The following is a 16,023-nucleotide window of genomic DNA, read 5'->3' as shown; positions in this document are numbered from 1 at the left end:
GACCACCAGATCCTTTTCCCCTTCACTACTTTGCAACAGATCAGTCCCCAACCTATACTGATCCCTAGGGTTGTTCTTTCCCATGTGCAAGACTCTGCACCTGCCCTTGCTGAATTTCATTCAATGTCTTGCTGCCCGCCCCTCCCAAGTCAGGCTGAATGGCAGCACAGACTTCTGCTGTGTCAGCCACTCCACCCAATTTGGTGTCATCAGCAAACTTGCTGACAGTGCACTCTGTGCCCTCATCCAGGTAATTGATGAATATATTGGACAGAGCTGGTCCCAGTGCTGACTCCTGTGGGACCTCACTAGTTACTAGCCCAACTAGACTCCATCCCATGGACCACAAGTCTGACTTCTTTCCTTCAGCCAGTTCACAATCCAACCTCACAGCCTGATCACAGAGACCACACTAGTACTTTGTTTCCACTTTCTTTCCAAGAAAATTTCTTGATTAGAAGCTGCTTTTAAAATCAACATACTAAAATCTCCCAGTACATGGGCCGTAAAACAGCAAGTAGGGTTACAATTGGATTCCTGGTTAGATGGCTGCTTGTCTGTCTGCAGTGGAAACAGTCTGATTCAAAGGATTTTTACAACACTGCACTGTTGCATGCTATTGTACCTTTGAAAACCTGTCCTATATGTATAGACAAATGCATACATTGCAGCAGTAGGAAACAGTAGTTGGGTAATTCCTGAAAATTTGCAGCTTTTTACATAATTCTGTGTTTCTAGGTTGGATCTGGGTTATCTCGTCTGGCAACAGCAGCAACCATCAAAGGTGAGATTTTTGCCTACTTCAAATTACCTTGCAGTAGCACTTCAAATCCCTATTGTATACTGTGTTGTTTCCAGATACTACCTGGATGAACTACTTAGCTCACAAAAAAGTTTTCAACATGAACTAAGTGCACCGCTTTCCAATGGGAAGAAGTCTTCCTTGGAGTGGCACATTATGTGCCTCAAACACTAGGAGAGAGAGTATCCTGCAATCCATGTTGTTTTCCCTGTAACAACAAGTTTTTCTTTTGCTCTTAAATGAAGAGCTCAGTAGTTTGAGTGGACTGTTACTTACTGTTTTGAGTTCTAGTCCTAGTATTGTATTTCAGTTACTTGATTATTTGTAGTTGCTTGTCATTTAACAAAAGTATTGTTCAGAATAGCCCTTGTGAGTTCCTCTGAGACAAAAAAGATTTCATAGAATCAGTCAGAGTTGGAAGGGACTACAAGGATCATCTAGTTTTGACCCCTGGCCATGCCCAGGGACACCCTACCCTAGACCAGGCTGACCATGAGTATTCTGTTACAAGCTGTTAACTCCATTTTATTGGCAGCAGTGCATCAAGAAATGTTCAAATAGATACATCTTTAAGGAAAAAAAAAAATCCATCCTGTGTAAGGTGCTTTTCTGGTTCTTCATGGAAGGTCTGTGTAGTTGAATGTAAACTTTCATTATATACAAAATGGAGTAGATTATGCTCATCTCTAAATGGTCAATTGAGTTACTTGTAATAATTATTTACCTTCCAATGAAGAAATAAAAGGAACGTTCTTTCGTGACAGGTGATAAATCTCCAGTGTATGTAGATGAATGTATTAGTACTTTGAGCACTCTCTTTCCTTAAAATTCACAGGAGATACTGACACTGCCAAGACCTCTGACGATATCAGTTTAAGCCTTGGCCAGAGTTCTAGCCTGTGTAAAGAAGGGAGTGAAGAACAAGGTAAAATTCCTTCTGCATATTTAACAGTATTTTGTTAGCAAGGACCCATTGCTTCATGTGTTAAATAAATTCATGCAATTCAGTGGCAGTTTCTAGGGAAGCATATCTTGAAGCTTTGTTTCCTTTTTTAATTACTTTAAGTTCCTGAGGTGCATAGCTTGAGTGCTTTATTCTTTGGCTATGTGCTTCTTGTTCTAGTATCTTCCAGTATGTAATAAATACTTACTGACTTACTGCTGGAAGATAGCTAGCTTACATGACTCTAGGTGATCTCTCTCATACAGAAATCGTCCTGGTATTCATGAACTCATGGACTAATGGTCTTTGCTTTCCAGTACAGCCAAACAAATTTTTAAATCAAGTATGCTTTTCTGTGAAGTAAGTAATCCTGCACTGAGTTCTCTCTTTCTGGAGCTACAGACTGCTTCTAATATGCAAGCTATTGGAGTTCTGTAGTGTGTATTTTCCTAGTATGTAAGGAAACTGCTAGCTTGCATTCTTCGGTTGTCTGATTTTGTTTCAGACCTCATTTTCTATTTAGCTTCATTGCCAGGAAAAAAATCTGCTCAGACTGAAATAGCTTAAAACTGTGGGGAAATCTTTTGTTTGACCATAAAGTACCTGATGATTAGCAGGAAACTAACTCTGGGAGTAGTGTAGTTCATTTTGACCGATCTAATCAGACTGATGGGTTCCTTTTAGTCATTACTGTGTGAATCAGTGTGTTTAAAATGGGAGGATTATAGGTGGCTGTGCTGTTGCAATAGGCAGCATGTTCATCTGAATAACAGAACTGTTTGTAAAGTCTCTGAACTTAAACGTGTACAAATACATAGCAGAAAACATTAGCAGTTGTGGTAGTGCCAGTAGGCCTCCAGATCTTTTTTTTAATGGCAGTACTAAAAAGGCAAGTAGCCTGACTTTCAATATTGCCCGCAGGTGGATGCTTTGACAGGAGACTGCTTATAATAGATAACACATGATTTTTCTGACCCAGAGCTAACAGCAAATCCTTGTGATATGCTTTTACTATCTCCAAAACTGCTGCTAAACTCTGTGACTTTAAAGAGAGGTTTATTGTAGTACCAATAGACCTGTGCCTGTGCCCACATGGTTGCGAATTGTGAGCTTACTTGGTATTTGGTCTGAGAGATGATTTCCACACTCCCCAGCCTCCCTCCCACTGTTAATCAAGTTTGCCCTTTTTTCTTCTGTTATTTTAAAGCTACTGTGAAACAGTTCATGTAGGAAGTAGAACAAAAGGCAGGGTACCCTTTATACGATTCAATTTTGGCACATGTGAAAACTGTCTGAGATATGTGCACAGTAGTGGGGATTTGTCAGAATGGTGTCTTTTACGAGGTGCAAAACCTAAGCTGGTGTTGATGGCTTTTGTTTTATTGAAAGAAGCGTGAGGTTTGCCTAGCTGCTAGGAAGTGTTTTAAATGATAATGTGATCCGTGGTACTTGGAAATGGTTTTGTAAGTTTATTTACTTGGATGTAAGCTGTTTTAAGTTTATACAATCTGCTTTACATGAGCATTCTACGTTAATGTTTTTAAATATGTACTTACACAGATTTGGCAACTGATCGGAAGCTTTTTCGGCTGGTGTCGAATGAGTCATTTGTCTCCATCCAACCTTCGTTATCCTCTGGACAAGATTTGCCAAGAGACAACAGTGACAAAGTGTGCCTCTCGAACAACCAGCTTGTGGACCAGTCTAAAGTCGGTGCATGTGATGCAGATGTAGCTTCACTTGTAACTCTGCATTCTCACTCTTATAGGAAGGATCACAGACCACGAGGTGTACCAAGGACTTCTAGCTCTGCTGTTGCTTTTCCAGATGCTTCGCTAAGTGACTTCCCCCTCTATCAGCAAAAACGAGGACTAGATCCTGTGAGTGAGTTAGAAGCTTCCAAGCCTCCATCTGGGTCCAGAGAGTCCTTGGTTGAGAATTCTTGCATTTCAGGAGTTTTTCAATTAGATGACATTCTGAAGAGTAGCAGCCCTCAACCATTGGCTAAGAGTGGAAAAAGCAAATCCTTGAAAGCAGACAAAAGTGTGGACAGTCTGAGAAGCCTGAGTACTAGAAGCAGTGGTTCAACAGAAAGCTACTGTAGTGGGACAGATCGTGACACTAACAGTACCATCAGTAGCTATAAAAGTGAACATACAAGCTCAACACATATAGAGAGTGTGTTGTCGGAGCATGAGGAGGAGTCGCCTAGAGAAGAGAAAAGGGATGGTAAGAAAAAGGACTGTGGTGTTGACTCAGATGACAGTTGTTCTACTGACAAAAGAAGTAGTAGCAAAAGGACTGCTGTAGAAGTGAGCACTAAGGATGGTGTTCAAGAGGTAAAGGGTTCTAATGCATCTGATGAGATGCTTGGTCAGAAAGGTCTTGGTGCCTCTGCTTCAGAGGAGGCCAATAAGAACCCACATGCCAATGAATTGACTACACAAGCTGACAGGCCACCTGGGAAAGCTGCTGAACAAAGAGATGAGCAGAGTGAGAAACTAGCTGTTTTAGTAGATTCAAGAGCTTCTAAAGAAACAAGTGGAAAACACAAAGAAGGAGATGTTCGACCAAAATCTTCTAGTTTAATACATCGAACAGCCTCTACCCATAAGTCCAGCCGGAGAAGGACAGGAAAAAAACGGGCTAGTAGTTTTGATTCAAGTCGGCACAGGGAATATGTTTCCTTCCGAGGTGTATCTGGTACTAAACCTCACAGTGCTGTGTTTTGTCACGATGAGGACTCCAGTGATCAAAGTGACTTGAGCAGGACATCAAGTATGCAGTCAGCTCACCAGTTCAGCAGTGATAGCTCTTCCAGCACTACCTCCCATTCCTGCCAGTCTCCTGAGGGAAAGTACAGTGCTCTAAAGACCAAATATGTTTCTAAAGAACGTGGGGGTGCAGACTTTGACAGTGCTCACAAAATCCACGTAAGCTCTGAAGGAATTAGCAAAAAACGTTCTACACGTCGGACTTCTAGCACAAACAGTGCCAAGAATCGTGCCAGAGTATTAAGCCTGGACAGTGGTACTGTGGCTTGTTTAAATGACCCAAATAGTTTAATGACACCAGGTAACATAAAACAGTTAACCACTTCAAAATCTGATTTGGAAGCCAAAGAAGGAGAGGTGCTAGATGAGCTATCTCTGTTGGGAAGGGCTTCACACTTAGAGTCAGTCACACGTTCTAGGAATAGCTTACCAAGCCAGGCTACATTTCCTGAAGGGGAAGAGCAAGAATCAGCAACTGGAGGTAAGTAAATGACCTACCAGAAGTGCCTTTGCTGTATTTTCTAAGTCCAGTATCTGTGACTGAAGTTACAGCTATACTTAAATTTCCTCCTGTTTTCTCCTTCCTGTGTAGTAAAACTGACAAAAATATTTCCTGCATAATCTACAAAAGTGGAAACTGATTTCAAACAACTGCTATGAAACCTATGGGTAGGGGTGCTAGGGGCTTTTAACTGGGAGTCCACTGCACAGAGCTGTATCTTAAAGTTATTTGTGATCACATGGCATCTGCTTCATTGTGTTACTGAAGTGTCAAATTATGTGTGCTGTTTTACCAATAAAAGAAGTTTGTCTTCTATTGCAAAGTTTAGAGAACTGAGATCATGAGAGAGGTTGGTGGAAGTTACTTCTGACTTTTTTCAGATTATCTCTGGCATGGCTTGAGCTGGTATCAAAAAAACCCCAAACTCTTACTATGCTGCCTCAACTTGTGCATTCTTATGATGCTCTAGTTAGTAAGCTGACTTCTCTTAGGGGTTTGTTTTTTGCTTAGCCTTGCCTTTGTTGGGTAGACAGGGTTGTTTACTTCAGGTTTGGGATGTTTTTTTGGGTCCTCATTTTGAGAACACAGTAACTTCCTGTGCTGGAGAGGGGAATGCAGTTTCCTCTAACTTTCTGTAACTTGCCTTGCTTGGTGTAATGCAAGTGCTGAACTTAACTGTTGCAGCTGGTGTTAAAAAATTACATTGGCGCTCTTGTTATGACATTTCAGTTTCTTACTGGTTAGCCAGTATTAACTGCTAACTGGTTAGCCATATTAACTGCCTTAACTGGAAAGCTTTGTGTGTCACAGAAGGTAAGTGGGTTTAAAAAACACATTCAGAGCAGTATGGGGCTGCTAATTTTCTCATTCTGACTTATGGGAGTGTTTGAGGGAAATCCATATTATCTTACAGGTATCTTGTTAGCAAAGCACACAAATACTTCATAAAATTGTATGTTAGATCAAGAGCTAGGTGTGGTTTGTCTGTGCAGTTTTTTTAATGTTAGCAAATGTACTGTCTTGATTGTTTAAACTGAGTAAGCAAAATATGGTGACTCTTCTGTCTTAAAAGGAGATGTGACCAGTAGTTCACTTCTCTGTACTCCTCCTTCCTTTGACACCAGTGTGGGAGTGAACTCTCCAAATGGCTTCAATTAATTTCTAAGGGGAAAAGTGTGCTGCGCAGAATGTATATATTAATTGCTGATCAAATTAGACTTGGTTTGCAGTTAGCTCAGACTTTTAGATGCTTTCACTGAAAACAGACTAAACTAGAAACAAAACCACATGTTCCCCTAAAAGACCAAATACAACTCTAAATACATTGATATGATCTGCCTATTATTCCTAGTAGGAGAGTTCTGCTGTAGCATTAATGAATGAGTCCAGGTTGCATTTTTAGTACAAACTGTGGGCTAACCACTTGGCCACGTTCTTATGCCTTGTTAAAGTGACAACTCTTCTTTGTCTGCTTTATACCTTTACCTTTTTGGCTGTATGCTTTCCTTAGCACAAGATTTAATTTTGGTTTGTATTACAGCTTTAAGGCTATTCCCTCCTAATGTGCCAAGGATGATTAATATACTTTACCTTACAGAACATGTTCAGACAATCTATGTGCTCACCATTCATCAGCAGTGTGAAACAGTCAATGCATGACTGATGCCATGTGTTGCCAAATATTTTGATTGCTCTTCTAGAGAATGAAATGGTGGGAAAGACCAGCCATAGCACATTTAAAAGCTCTTAAAGATCAAAATGGTTAGAGCTTGAGCAGGGGAGTCTTGCTGTCATTCTTGCTGGACTGTTTTCTTCAGTTTACCCTTTAAATTTGTGTAGATAATTGTAATTAAGTTGTTAATAGCTATAGTAAGTGATGAGCACTAAAGTAATACTTACCCATAGGTTTCAGGCTGACTATAAGAACCAATTTGGATTCATGTTCTTTAGATCTGATGAGATCATGTCATGAATAACACTTGCTGCATTTTGTTTTTACTGCCAATTGAATAGGAAGTGTTTCCTTTTTGATTTGTAAGGAATGAAAGGTATTCTGCCTTTTTTTGGTTTTGGAAGTAGAGCAAAAGTCACTTCTCATTAGCATTGCCTAAATGCTTGTGCAATTATGTCTAGCACCAACTCAGTAATTACATTGAATGTGTGTGTTTGTGATAAATCTGAACAATTCCTTTGCTGTACTATTCACTTCCTAGTGTTTTTCCTTCTGTGTATTTTTGTTGTTTGTTGGTTTGGCTTTGGTAGTTATAACTTGTAAGTGTATTAACATCTGTGTTTTCAATTGGGCCTTTTTTCTTTGGGCTTACCTGTGTCTAATAGTAAGTAGAAAAAAAAGTCTCAGCTTTTTAGGATCTAAGTTGCTTTATATATACTGTTTCCTGATGTTGAGTTTATCATCACCTTTTGGGGAGTGTTTCTGAAGACATGCATGTGTAATATAAATCTACATCATGAGTATAGAAATTGAGAAGATTAACTTGTGTAGCAGATGAATTACAGAACAATCTTTGTTTGGCTTTTTGTAAATGAAAGAATTGGTGGATGGAACTTTAGATGTTGTCTGGCCTTTCTTCCTGCTGTTATAGAAGTTTTTTTAATTTTGTGTTTGGTTATGATAACTTTCTGGAATACAATTAACAGATGCCTACTGGATAACCAAAAAACTCCTATTAATATCAGCTCTTCTTTTGTCAGCAGCTTGCAGTTCTTATTTCTCAAATACGATTTAAATCAGTAATTATAACTTCATTTTAGGCCTTTAGGGAGTAAACTAAAAGGGACATTCTTAGTTGTTTAACTGTGAGAACGTGTTTCATAATGGATATAGCCTTGAGTAATCTTTGCGTAAGCAGAATGCTATACAACTATGTACGATTTATGCTTTAGCCAATACAACTTAGCAGTTTCATTTCTATCTTTTTTCTATTTTTTTTTAAAGGTAACTTGTGCATTTGAATAGAAAATGCAGTTCAATAAGGCAAACAGCATCTGAAAATTCTCAGATACATGTGGTGGATGTCTAATAAAAAAAGGAAGATGTTTTCCAATAGCTGTTATCCTTGTTTTAACTACTCAACCTCTAAAAAGAGCTAGTGAACTAATGGGTTATGGGTTAGATGGAGACGTTTAGATGTCTTGTCATGTTTTGGAAACACCAGCTTGATGCTCTCTGTGCTTGATTCCTGTCAGATGTTGAGTTATTCCTGGATTAGTGTTTGTGCAGAGTTTAAAAACCCCCAAACAAAATAGTACTGTATGTAGTGCAGTGGTGTTTTAAAAAAACCCTTGAGCTGAATCAAGTAGTCAGGTGTTCTCCCTCAGTTCTATGTTAACTGTGAAAGGTGCACTTTTTATGTTGCTGCTTTATTTTACAGCCTGTTGTAATTTAAGATTGAAGTTCTTCAAATAACTGCATGTAATGTAACACATTTTTTCCTTTTGCTCGTTGTTTGCTTGTGTGTTGTGGGTTCAGTACATCTCAACAAGCAGGAAAAATGGGCTTTTGTGAGCCTGGATTAGTCTTGAGTTTCATTTGGCTTAATGAAGTGCATTCATTTCATCACTCTGCATGTTTCTGTACGTGTATGCTTAGTGTGCTCACCTGTAATCATTAGGCAGTACCCTTCCCAGCGTGAAAACTACAACTTGGTTCTCTGCTGTGCAGCCACTGATCGTGTCAGCTCTTACTGATTTTATCACCTTATTTTACTGTATTTATATTGTATGTGGTCTTCAGGCATTACATATTTTCCTGTGTTATGGAACTGTTCCATGATTTCGATGGCTGTAGCTTGTGCGTGTTGTGGGTGAAATTAATACAGCTGCAGAAAATGGAACTCCTGGTCATTTTTCTGGGAATCTGTCAGTACACATCCAGACTACTTAACCAAACAGTTTTGCATCAAAAAGAAACTATGAAAGAGGTATTGGATCTGTATAACGTTGGTGTAATCTAGCTGTGTGTGTTAGCTGTCTCTAATTGTGTTCAACAGGGCCTTTCCTGTAATGAATCAGATGGTTCTCTTTCATGTAAGGTTCTTTATTGGAACCAAAAGACTGAATTGTTACCTGTTTCTTAGAATGGCATTCAAAATGGCAGTTAGCATTACCAAAGTCTGTCTCTGAAAGCATAATGTTATTGTGTCACAGATTTCATGTGTGAAAGCTATCTCTGATTCTGAATATTCTGTCATTCCAGTAGACATGAGATATTGCCATTAAATACTTAGAGATTGAAATGGTGTTAGAAGTGATGCAAGTGGCTGAAATGGAACTCTGCAGCTTTGGAACTTAATAATGAGATAACACTTGTTACGAGTCTTTCATTTACTAATTGTTAATCACTGCCTACTAAAGCAAAATGCAGTTTTATTATGTGGTGTACGGCCTCTGTCTTGCCTGGTTTCTCCCCTTCTGGTATTTATAGATAATACAAAGGCTTTCGTCAGATGACTTACAACACAAGTAACTACAGTTTTCCTGCAAAATGTGTGGACCCATAGAGGTGATTATGGGGAATAAATGCACTTCAAATTTTCCAACTCAGAGCACTGGTCACTGAGAGCCAGGAACATGTGTGACTGCTCGATGTTTTATATCCCCTGATGGCTGTTAGGAGACTTCCTGTCACTTGGTGAAAATATATTTGTTTTCAGCATGTCATCTATGAAGCAACAGGTATCCTACCTAAAGTTAGGCAGGGCTGTCTGAAGGTAACTCAGGGTACTTGATGACAAATGCGTATTGTACACCTACTAAAATGTAGAAACGAAGCAAGCGACATTTAGAGTCATAGAATCAGGGTTGGAAGGAACCACAAGGATCATCTAACTCCAGCCCCCCTGCCATGGCCAAGGACATCCTAGCCTAGATCAGGCTGGCCAGACCCCCATCCCGCCTGGCCTTAAACACCCCCCGGGCTGGGGCCTCAACCACCTCCCTGGGCAACCCATTACCAGGCTCTCACCACTCTCATGGTGTAATGTTTTGGCTTTTTTTCCCTGGGAGGAGTATTTGTAAAACTTGACCCTGTTTAAATTCACTCAAGCCTCCCAAAGAAGCCAGAAGTGGTAGTTCTTTTAAAATACTTTGCGTTGCTGTGGGAGTTGGTTGGTTAAAATGTCTTGGATTGGTGGTGTTTGTGTGAGTACTTCTCACAATTTCTATTTGATTTGGAAAGAATGGTTTCATTTTATTGGCAAGCAGAATGTGGTGTGCATAATTTTGCCAAGTATTCATCTCGAAGAGGAGCCAAATAAGAGTTTTCGATACTTGCTAAAACCAAAGCCGAGTCTACCTAAATTTATCTCTCACCTATTTTTTTGTGGGCATAGCTGGATTTATTGTTGTACCTGTAGCCAAGAACACTGTTGAGAGCACTCTGAGCTCATTGCTGCCCTATGTAACCATGTGTGGCCTTCCATGACACTCTGATACTGAATTTTAGAATATATCCCATTTGTCTACTAATAAACATTTGGTGTTAATTGAAGCCCGTTCAAAACAATCATGATTTCTGGTGTGTGATATGCTAACACAGAATACCACTTGAACGATATTCACTGGTATATCACTGCTGGAAAGGCTAAAAATTTAATGCATTTTTTCCTGAGGGTGAAAAAATCCACATACAGATTTAAATTTCATAAAGATCAGTGTAGGTTATGAACCTTTTTCTGCTGCATGGGCATACTACTAGCTGTTGATAGCTAAATCCCTGGACATAGGGATTATAGTGAGCAGGCAATAAGTCATAGTGTTAGCTGTTTGACCCCACGTCCATCAACGTTATGGTCAAGAAGCCTGTGTGAGTAGCACTTGATGTTGTTCAGAGAAATGTTTCAAGTGGGAAAACACAGAGAATAACCAAGACTCCTAATTCTGTGTATTAGCATTGAATTTTGTTTGTCAAGCTGGTCTGTGAAAATGTTTGGTTCAGAGTTGAAAACAGATGATTTTGCTGTCCTGGTTATTCCTTGTTTGACAGTGTTTTGCTTTTCAGATTGCTGTAGTGACTAGTTTGATGTAGTTGTAAATATTCCTCTGGCCTAGTCTGCTTTTTTTTTCTCACACATTGAACCACAACACTGAAGACTTTCGGCTTTTCTTCCCTTGTTTTTCTTTCAGTTATCCTTCTTGTTGCTGGGGTTATTTTTGCACATGTGTTTTGTTGTTGAGACAGTGTTTCTTATTACATTTTATGTTGTTTTCCTCTCCCCTATTCTGTAGCAAAAGTTTATTTCTTAAAGATGTCCCTCTATTTCATTGTTTCTCTTGTGTTGCCCGCATTTCCATTAGTAAGAAAGTGGCATTAGTGATGTTTTTCATTAAATGTCCACCATGACTTCTAAACCTATAAGGCAACATTTTGCGTTCCCTGCAATTTTAAGTCTTCTAATGGTGCATAATCCATGGTGATTAATGACTATGTACAGAAGATATGGACTGAATCAAACTCTTTCTTACTTCAATATCTGAAAAGTATGATTTAAATTATTAGGACTCATGAGGATAAGCTATGAGTGCTTCAACCATCAGAAGTGTGGGGGGTTGTTAACCAACAAATGTATGAAGGATAGCTTCTCTCAGGTTTTCAGCATGGACAAAATATAGGTGCTTGATACAGAAGAGTCTCATGTCAGGTATCTGGTTTGGCAAAGCATGTTCAGTGTTGAAAAACTGATTTTAGGGCTCATAAGCCATGCACCTTTTTAACTTTCAGTGAGTGTTTGTAGGGTTGGTCATTACAAGTGGTTGAAAATACTTAGAGTGCAAGTTTCTATCTGATAGGGAGAAAAATGGCATGGCCAAGCATCTTGTGGATCATATGTACATGTTTAACCATGCTTAACCTGACTCATGTTCAAAACCATCTACGTTTCAAATAATGGACTTCTTGTTTTCTCTGGTGAGGGATTTGGTTTTCTCTGCATGTGGATTTTTTTGTTCTCTTTCTAGTCAGCTTGGAATTTGTGGTGGTTTTAATCGGGAGAACTCTGGAGGTTTCCCCATGGATATTTTGCTTCTTACTTAGCTTCGTATCATATATCTCCAGAGTCTTCTTACTTGGGAAGAATTTACCTGTATTTCAGAATTTATGTGAGACACTGGGTTTAGTGTTTTTTCCTAAGTGGGACTTGTTGATGCATTAAAATTTGGAAATTCTGCTTATTCATATCATGCTTCTGCAGTTCCCATCTTCTGAGTTTGCATTATAAGCAGCAAGACGTGGAGTGATGTTGTAAATGTTGGGTTTTTTTTTTTTGCTTGTGTATGTAAGTGGTCTTGTTTGAAAGAAAATATTTGGATTTTATGTTCTTGAAGCTAGTTGTTCAATAATTGTATTATTGTAGTGTAAAGCCTGATGTCTTCACTGACGTATAAAGCATTTAAGAAACTACAGAGATCCACATGAAAAACACTTGTATAGTGCAGAGAGAAATTTTGGGAAAACATAACCTACAGGTAGGGTAGTTCAGTGTATGTTAAGGCATTGCCAGCTTTTTGGCAAAGGCCTGTGAATTATTTATTACTGTAGAATTTTCTCTAGAATAAATTGTAGTTCTTCTGTTAGGATGCAAGTATCATTCCCATATAAATATCTGAGGCCTGACCAGGAGCTGGGGGACAGGCTTTTCTCACTTGCTCCTTGTGATAGGACAAGGAGCATTTGGTTCCCCCTCAACACAAGGGGGAAGCTTCTTTACTGTAAGGGTCACAGAGCTCTGGAACCAGAGAGGTTGTGGGGTCTTCTGTAGAGACTTTCAAGGCCTGTCTGGATGTATTGCTGTGTGATCTGTCTTAGATAGTATTGTCCTGCTCTGGTAGGGGGGTTGGACTTGATAATCTCCTTTGGTCCCTTCCAACCCCTAACATCCTGTGATTATTCCAAATGTGTGATAGCAAAATTATTTCCTTGTGGCTTTCTGAGTGCCTAACTGTGAATTAGGCAGAGTAATGAAAGAAAAAAGTGAATGGAATTTAATAGATGTTTCTGTATGCACAGTACCATTAACAAACACAAAAGCCAAATTCTTTCCCCTCTAAATTAGGTATATTAGAAATGGGAATGGATGTGGGGGAGTTGTTTGCTACAAAGTTACAAGGTCTCCTTTGATTTTATTGCTCTTTGGGATGTAGATTTGTATTTCTGTCTCATGCACTTGGAACTTCAAACTTGATTTTTCTGCTCTTGAGAACAGATAATGTTGTGGGCTCAAATTCATGACAATATGCAGAAAAAAATCTATACTTCAGTTGTTTGACATTAGTGCAGTGTAATTCTTCAATATGGAAGTTTAGAATAAACCAGAAACATTTCAGAAACCAGAAAGACTTCAACAGCAAATACTCTTTGAGCTGTAAAGTTTTCTTTTCTACAGTTGTAGAGGAAGTGTACAATCCCTGTTAGATCTAGATTTTGTACGTGAGTATACAAGTTGAGTAATAGCTTTCTGGAGTCTAGAAAAAGTGCTTTTAAGCAGCAGTGTTGGAGAAGTGTAAGCAATGGTCTGAAGACACGTTTTGAAAAGCCCTACAGGGATGCTTTTTGATCTGCTTAGTTTTTCTTTTAAACATCAAAACACTGTGTTAATTTGTAGATATTAAAGGAGGCTTGTTTATGTTAAAACTATTGCCATCATGATTAAACTGCTCTCAGAGCATGACAGAGGATAGTTCAGAAGCTGTTACATCCTACTGATGACCTCATGAGCAGCTCTAATGTTCCTTCTCATTAAAGACAAGTAGAAACAAAAATGTGTTGACATCTGTAGCTTTCCATACTGGGATGGATGGGTATGTGATTTTTCTTTTTAATCCTGCGTGGTCTTTAAAGTGTTTTGGGGTTTGTTTGGTTTATGGCAGTGGGGTTTGTAGTTGCTTAAAAACCCAACAGTAAATCCAAAACAAACCAAACTTTACTTGCGTTTTCCCTACTTCAAAGAAGCAGTGATAGTTTCCTCACAGCTAGGTGTTTTAATTTTTGACTCAGTCGTAATTTCAGTATGTAACTTCTTGAGGCATTGCATGAGATTAGACTCAGAGCTGAAAATTTCTGCAGCCTTCTACATTTTATAATCTATTTTCTCTCCAGAACACTGTTACAGTCAATTCTTCAGGCTGTCACTGAAGTTTACCTCGAGTTGTGTAAGAAGGACCTCTAGTGTTACCATAATCTAGGTTTCAGCTGTTGCAGAAGATGCTTACTCAATAAAGAAAATTAAAAGAGTAGATGTTGTCAGTGTTAAGTATGCTGATTGAAGAATTGTACTTGGATTCTGCTTTTGCTGAGTAGCTGCAAATTATAAATAAGATGTAATGCTAGTGTTTTCCATCCTAATTGTATTTAAGATGTTTTCAACTCAGGTAATGTTCTTTTTTTCCTGATGCTTAACTGTGGCCTGATTAGCAGAAATGTGTGGAATTGCTTTTGCATCTGAATTCAGTGGAAGCTGTGCTGTGAATGATCACAGTATCATCAAGGCTGGAAGAGACTTCATAGATCGTCAAGTCCAACCCTTTACCACAGAGCTCAAGGCTAGACCATGGCACCAAGTGCCACATCCAATCTTGCCTTGAACAGCTCCAGGGACGGCGACTCCACCACCTCCCCGGGCAGCCCATTCCAGTATCCAATCACTCTCTCAGTGAAGAACTTTCTCATCACCTCCAGCCTAAATTTCCCCTGGTGCAGCTTGAGGCTGTGTCCTCTCGTTCTGGTGCTGGCCATATGAGAGAAGAGAGCAACCTCCTCCTGGCCACAACCACCCTTCAGGTAGTTGTAGACAGCAATAAGGTCACCCCTGAGCCTCCTCTTCTCCAGGCTAACCAATCCCAGCTCCCTCAGCCTCTCCTCGTAGGGCTGTGCTCAAGACCTCTCACCAGCCTTGTCACCCTTCTCTGGACACGCTCAAGCATCTCAATGTCCTTCCTAAACTGATTTTTATATGCTGATGAGTGCAATGGGAAAAATGAGCTTTACAAGTTGACACTCAAAATTAGTGGGCAGTTTTGACCTTTTGTGTGTTAATCCACCAGAAAAATCAGGATTCATGCTACTTCATCTAGTATGTTTCACTTCCTTATACTGGGATCTGTAAGGAAATCCTTGGAGAAAGTAGATCATGTATTAAAGCATGAAACTGTATATTAAGCCAAAAGAGAAATGTATTAAATTCTTGCTGAAATACACTGACATGGAAGTATCCTCTCTCCTTGCTTAGAATAACACAAACAGTTGTGGAGGAACGAGGAGGAAGTGAGCAGCCCCACAGTTCTGAAAATACAGAATTGGACAGGATTAAGGATGTCTTAAACTTTCCACATTTTGGTGATGAAATGCTTCTGACTTGGATGTTGATCTTAAAGTAATTTCTTCACGTAGCTTCTTAGCATTTAAAGCAAACTATAGAATGAAGGTTCATATACACTATGAACTTGATAACCTGTGCTTCATGGATGGAATTAGACTCTTGTTCCATGCAGTCTTCGTTGCTTGAGCTGTAGGAGTAAAGGTTGCTGTAAGTTACTGTTGACTGCAGATGAGTGTTAGGGTCCTTGCTGATAAGTTTCGAGAGCTTAATGGCAGGAGTTTTGTGAATGTGCTGAAGTGAGTGTGGGCTACTCTGCCTGTGATCTTTCTGCCAAGAAAAAATACGTTACTCCCATAGTGGCTTGTTGGTTTTCCTTCTTTTGTTCTTTATTTTCATTTGACACAGTCCTTGGTTTTCTTATTCTAGTAACAGGCTTTTTGGGTACCAAGTTGTGACCATTCCCTTCAGGATGGTGATTCTCCTTTTACCCTGACTCAAGTTGTTTGTTTGTTTGTTCTACTCCACTTGCTTGCCCAAACCTATTTTCTCTGTGACCCATTCATGTGAGCTTTCTAGTGCTCTGCCTTCAAATGGGCTAGTAGCTTCCTTGGTTCATGAGGAAGTTGGACGCTGTAGACACGCCACAAAGCAGTCTAAAACTAATTTTGTTC

At 39.4% G+C, this 16,023-nt stretch overlaps 1 protein-coding gene across 8 annotated transcripts in view; it reads left to right on the top strand.

Annotated features, from left to right (window-relative positions):
• PCNX1 (pecanex 1) overlaps positions 1-16,023 on the top strand; it is a 95,639-nt gene that overhangs the window by 19,959 nt on the left and 59,657 nt on the right. For 7 of the 8 annotated variants that reach the window (XM_064143370.1, XM_064143362.1, XM_064143326.1 and 4 more), the window contains exons 4-6: positions 739-784; positions 1,638-1,727; positions 3,306-5,000. In XM_064143370.1, coding sequence (XP_063999440.1) covers positions 739-784; positions 1,638-1,727; positions 3,306-5,000 — 1,831 coding nt within the window. Of the gene's footprint in view, positions 1-738; positions 785-1,637; positions 1,728-3,305; positions 5,001-16,023 lie in introns of those variants that run through there. The other variant, XM_064143377.1, reaches the window with a different exon arrangement.

Source organism: Pogoniulus pusillus, chromosome 1, assembly GCF_015220805.1.
Source record: "Pogoniulus pusillus isolate bPogPus1 chromosome 1, bPogPus1.pri, whole genome shotgun sequence".
NCBI classification, from domain to species: domain Eukaryota; kingdom Metazoa; phylum Chordata; class Aves; order Piciformes; family Lybiidae; genus Pogoniulus; species Pogoniulus pusillus.
This window is presented reverse-complemented; position numbering and strand designations above follow the sequence as displayed.